The sequence below is a fragment of the Mytilus galloprovincialis genome, chromosome 3 (genome assembly GCF_965363235.1).
Source record: "Mytilus galloprovincialis chromosome 3, xbMytGall1.hap1.1, whole genome shotgun sequence".
Taxonomy (NCBI): domain Eukaryota; kingdom Metazoa; phylum Mollusca; class Bivalvia; order Mytilida; family Mytilidae; genus Mytilus; species Mytilus galloprovincialis.
Genome location: NC_134840.1, coordinates 110365034 through 110371033, shown reverse-complemented (window position 1 = coordinate 110371033; position 6000 = coordinate 110365034). Strand labels below are relative to the sequence as shown.

The 6000-nt window shown below is 31.5% G+C and overlaps 1 protein-coding gene across 2 annotated transcripts in view; it reads left to right on the top strand.

Moving 5' to 3' along the window:
• The first annotated feature begins 1539 nt into the window (after positions 1-1539).
• Positions 1540-6000, top strand: part of LOC143069772 (uncharacterized) — a 43569-nt gene continuing 39108 nt past the window's right edge. Inside the window, exon 1 of one of the 2 annotated variants that reach the window (XM_076244546.1) lies at positions 1540-1898. In XM_076244546.1, coding sequence (XP_076100661.1) covers positions 1622-1898 — 277 coding nt within the window. In that variant the 5' untranslated portion in view covers positions 1540-1621. The remainder of the gene's footprint in view (positions 1899-6000) is intronic. The other variant, XM_076244547.1, reaches the window with a different exon arrangement.

Here is a 6000-nt window from a genome sequence, read left to right as displayed (position 1 = left end):
TGTTTGCTGGGAATTACCGTAATTTACAAATTATGGATTCGGTAATTTCCGCAAAAAAACGATGTTTACCGAATGATCTCATCATACATCAATCTCATCATACAACAATCTCATCATACAACAAAAAACGTATAATGTTGTGAGCACTTCATATAATGGTGTGAGCACTTAATATAATGTTGTGAGCCCTTAATATAATGCTGTGAGCACTTAATATAATGGTGTGAGCACTGCATATAATGTTGTGAGCACTTAATATAATGTTGTGAGCACTTAATATAATGGTGTGAGCACTGCATATAATGGTGTGAGCACTTAATATAATGTTGTGAGCACTTAATATAATGGTGTGAGCACGGCATATAATGCTGATCATTAACATAAGGCAGTCATGGCGTTCCATATTACCGTAGCCTCAATAATTATTGTTACATTCGTAATTAATCGGTTCCTTACCCAACTTTGCATTCCGGCAATTAGTCTCCAATGTAACAATAATATTTTTATTATTGTTACATTTCCATGTAACCGTAGCCAGTGCCTTTATAAAAATACCTAACTGATATATAGAAAAAACTGATAATTCAGTGGCATAATTAAAAGTGCAAAGCAAACCAGGATTAAACCACAGGGACGTCAAATCATGTAACAACATATAAATAATCATGATAATTAACTCATCATAGATAACAGGATTGAAATTTTGATTTTTATTCGCGCCAGACTGACGCGCGTTTCGTCTACATGGTCTACAAAAGACTCATCAGTGACGCATACAAAAATTAATGAGGACCAAACAATCCTTAACGTTTTGCCAAATACAGCTAGGGTTACCTATTCCTGAGGTAGAAAAGCCTTAGTATTTAAAATGTTTAAAATTTGTAAACAGTTATTATGAACATATCAGTGCTAACTGATCAAGCCGCCGTTCTGTATCTGTATCTGTATTTCCCACTTATGAAATTAGGATGGGTACGTCACAGATTCCTTTCGGCTATTATGTGACGGGTTGGTCTGCGCACAATTAGTCGCGCTTGCTGAGGAGTGCTGATTTAAACTCCTCGGTAGTAGTGGCGCACACTACTGAGTCTTCCAGATTGTTCCAGTTTATTGCAGTGCGCACAAAAATGTACAAAAATAGAGTTCTTGAATTGTTAACAAACGGAAGTGCTTTATCATGTTTTTAATCTGCATAAAGCAACATGCAAATAGAATTTTCTATTGTAGATACACAATATAAAGCATTCCAGCAATCATAGATCAGCATATGACACAACATCAATGTGATAACGGTTAGTCTATCCTTTTTCAAAAGTTTGTCAATAAATTGGTCCAAAATCTTATAGGACCGAGTTGTCCTAATTCGAAATTCTTTCGCCATATTGGAAGGTATTTTAAATAATCAAATTTGACTTGACGTGTCTTATAAGATACCATAAAATTGATCAGGTAATAATCATTGATGGCACCAGTTTTTTTGTTTGTTCGCGAGTCTTGACATTTTTACGACAATACAGGTGTTCGACGTTTTTTGGCAAAAGTTCCTGTGGTAACATGATATAAACAACATGGTGGCCACTACAAATATTTGTACTTAGTGATTTGATTAAAGCCAAATATCATGGATGTTCGAGAGCAACTTAGACTTCACAGACGGAACAGACTTAGAGGGTCAACAGTTAGATTTTATGAGGACAATGACAATGTTGTGAATACTTGGGTTGGACCAGTAAATACACAGCTTTACGGGACTGGGTTGCAAACTCTCTGTCATCAGACTTCAGATAATATTGAAAGATTACAAACAACAATGTCGAAAACAGATCCCTGTTTTGAATATGGCATTAAGCACTGGCACACAGAAACAAGACCAAAGTCATCAATGAGTTTTAATGAAGGTTATAATGTAGTTTGATAGATTTTTAATAAATCACTATTTTTGAATATGTGAGACCGCAACACTTGGCCCGAAAACAGAGTTTCCCCTGGGTCAATTATTTTTTTCGCCACCTCTTTTGCCAAAACAGTATATTTTCCCCATTTGATTGGTTTTTTTCGCCAAGTAACATATACATGTACATTTGTATATGTTGTCGATTTGACACATTCCCCATTTCATTTCTCAATTTTATTATATATAAATATATTTTTCAATTCAAATATCCCTTCATTCTCCCCCAACCCCCACCCCTCATCCCCCTAAAAAAATGGTAAGTTGAAATGTGTTTGCACCATTACTGTATATGATTATTGACTATGATTTTTCTCTTAAAATTATCTGCACTATGAATAAACACTGAAAGTTTACTTTTCAAAATAAACTTTGCTTTTTTTTTCTTACTTCAAAAAGGGGGGAGGTGGGGAATTCATAATATTTGGAACAACTTTCCTAAAAGAGGGTAGGGGTCCACTTACTTTTAATATTAGAGAAGATATACATTTTAAAAAGTCCAGGAATATATTAACTAAATTCTTGGCAAATGTTTTGACCATTGGCATATATACAAGTATATGTTAACTTACAGGCATTTTCTAAATTAAGCATTTTATAAAATTACTGAATATTCAGTCAAATTAAAAAAATGCCTAACGTTGACAGACATTATACAAAATGACTAAAATTACCTAGTCATTTTGTAAAATGACTGAAATTTTGAAGCAAAATACTACAAATTGCCTGTTGAATTTCAGGCAATTTGTAGAAGAGCGTTATCATTGACAAAAGTGGACAAGATCACAATATATTGCAAAGAAAATAACTAATGGTTCATTAGAATTAATTTATTTTCTAAAAACCAGCTGGGAAGGGTTGTATATAGGAAGCAGAGATTTTTTGTTTATTGACTGATTGTTTTTTGTTTGCTTTCAGTCACAAATATGTCATGCATTTTTTTTTTAGACAACAACAAATTGGTAATAATCCGTATGGGTTTATAGTTCTGTAGGGGATTGACCCAAATAAAGGACAGACGCTTGCAATTGAAAATAAGGTATTTTGGATAAGGACAGAAAATTCCACCTGCCGAACAGCCATAAATAAAAATAGAAAATGTAGAGTTCTTAACGTGAAAAAAGTGTTGCATTTTACTATCATATGACAATATTTAATATTCCTATTCAGAAATAACATGAATAATGAGAATTTTAATTTTATTCACCCACATCAAAACAAATTCCCCTCTGCAATATGGGTTTTGGTACCAGTCTTGTATTACAACTCCAGTTTCTGGTGCATGTCAAAACATGGAGGGAAACAAAATAGTGCATTTTTTTCTGAATTTTTTTCTGTTTGATTATAGGTTTATGCTGAATTGAAACATATATATAGACTTTAAAAAAAATCTTGCATCTTTTGGGGATATCAATCCAGGGAAAGTGGAAGGATATCAATTGTTTACTGGAAGTGGTGCGGCCTAGTAAAAATAGCAAACAGAAAGTAGAAAAAAAATGTTTTGACTTCAGGATTGCGTAACTTTTTATTCTTCGTGGCATGACCCCCTTTTTTTTCCGATTTAATCACAATTTCACATTAGTACATACATGATATGAGCATGAAATTTTTTTTCTATGTAGCATTTTTTATTTTTTTATTTTCAAAGATCAGCTGTTTTGCATGTATTAGCCTATGGAGTAGTCAATTACCAAGACTGCAACCTTTTGTCATACAAGGCTGTGTTTTGATGTGATGCAAAGATATGGCTGGTAGTGTCATTGGATACAGTTTTCAATCAAGATAGCCTATTGGAAATTGTGGCTAGGTTTAAAGGAGTAGGTCCAGTAAGACCCCTTTTCGGCCCCAAAATATAGCAGTTTTACAAAATTGTAAAAATGTAAACTTTTAATGGTTTATTGGACAGTAAAATGCTTCTGCTACATAAATATGGGCTATTTTTGACAAAACAATGCACATATATTGGCTACTAGCACCATTAAGTCGTGCTAAATTACTGAAATTTTCACAATTCTAGCATTTTAGTTAAATTTTAGACGGTTTTTGTGTAAAACGAAAGTCAGGCCCCATTCGTGTTCATCCTTAATATTGAAATGTAAGTTGTATTTTATGATAATACATACATTGTAACATATATAAACTGCTAAATCTACTAAAATATTTTACCAGTTGATCAGTTAGTTGGAGAAGAAATCAAACTTCAATTTGGTAAACTGTTTGAGCCATTGCTATTGTGATACCCCAAAGCTTACTGGATAAGCACAGTAAAAGAATATGCAAAAGAAATAAGTTTTAGTGACAAATTAAGAAAGTTAATATTGGTAGAAAAAAATTTGAAGCATTATTTACATGTCAGACATGATATTTTATCATTTATTATGTTTAACAGCAAGTATTAAATTTACCCTGTCGTATTATGATATTACTTTTACTTGTGTTTCAGAACAGTAATATATTTATCTTATAATTTTTTTTTTTAAACTCTCTTTGTACATTTTGTACAAAATATAATTATAAACTTGCAGAAAATACAGACACAAATTGTGAAACACAAAGAAAAGGAAAAGAAAATTAAAATGTGATTATTTTTCATCATTTTATTTTGTGTATTGCCTCATTAAATGATATTTATCATGTTTATGCATATTGAATGAAGATTAAAGGAAATTAATGACAATCTTCAACTTGAGTTTTCAACAGGTTACACTATTTACAATGATTGTATATTCTGGTGCGTGTAATTGTATAATCTGACACGTGTACAAAGTTGAAGGTGTCAATTGGATGTTATTGCAGCAATAAAACAAGGAACAAGTGTCTTGTTTATATAAACTGCACAATCCCTTTCTTCCTCACAAATATTTAATTTCTTCATCTATCAATAGGATAAAAAAATTATCAATTTATTTCTGCTCGTATATTATTGCAAACCCTATAATAGTTTTCCATACATTCACCTGCAAGTTACCTGTCCATTTAAACTTTTGTAAGTTATATATATCCAGTGTTTAAAAATGTTCTTAGATTTTTCAAGCGTTATTCCATCTATAACTGCATCACATATTGCAGCTCTTGTATGGTCAAAAGTAAAATAACAGTGATTTTATAAAATAAGAGTACAAATAAATCATTGTACAAATGTTACTATTTGGTCTTCCCTTACATAAAAATAGCAAAAAAATTATTAATCTATTCAGATACATAGCTGAGAAATCAACATAAAAGGAATAAGTTGAGATGAATAACTATTTGTGAAAATAAGTTGGTTTACAGAATTTGAAAAATAAACAAAAAACACACATTCATACACCTTGGGCATCTATTATATTGATTTCTGTCCTAATAAATACACTATTGACATCCTTTCATGAAAACATGACCAAACCTCAGTTTTGAATGAAGAATAAAAAAAACAACAACCAGGGTGTATTGAACAATTACAAGTGTATTTTCATTTATTTGGAAGAATTTTTTTTTACTCGGTAAATTAATCAATGAGTGATAGATTTCTCTTGGAAGAAATTTAAAGGTCCCATCAAATAAACTATACAGAGAACAATACCTGTTGTATTTGTTCAATGGGACAATAGAACTTACAAAAGTTTAAATGGACAGGTAACTTGCAGGTGAATCTATGGAAAACTATGATAGGGTTCGCAATAAAAAAAAATTCAAAAAAATTCTTGTCACTAAATAGTCTTCTTGTCGTTTCTTGTCACTAAAATTATTTTTCTTGTTGTTTCTTGATGCTTCTTGTCGCTAATTAGTAAGTATTAAAGGTATATAGTCATTACATCGAAGTGTTACCCCTCATTTGAATGATTGTTTGCAACCTGTTGAATATATTATTTTTTTTAAGACTGTTTTCTTTTCCAGACCATCATAAATGATTAAGTTGAGGCGTAAAATTATGCCTGAAACATGTGCTTCGCCAAAACAACGTTAAAGTACCTTTTCAAATCAATTATCTAAATCAAAATCATAGGATAAAGTCAGAAATTTTTCGTGCTTTCAAACATTTTTCATCATAACAAGGGTGCCTTTCTTTT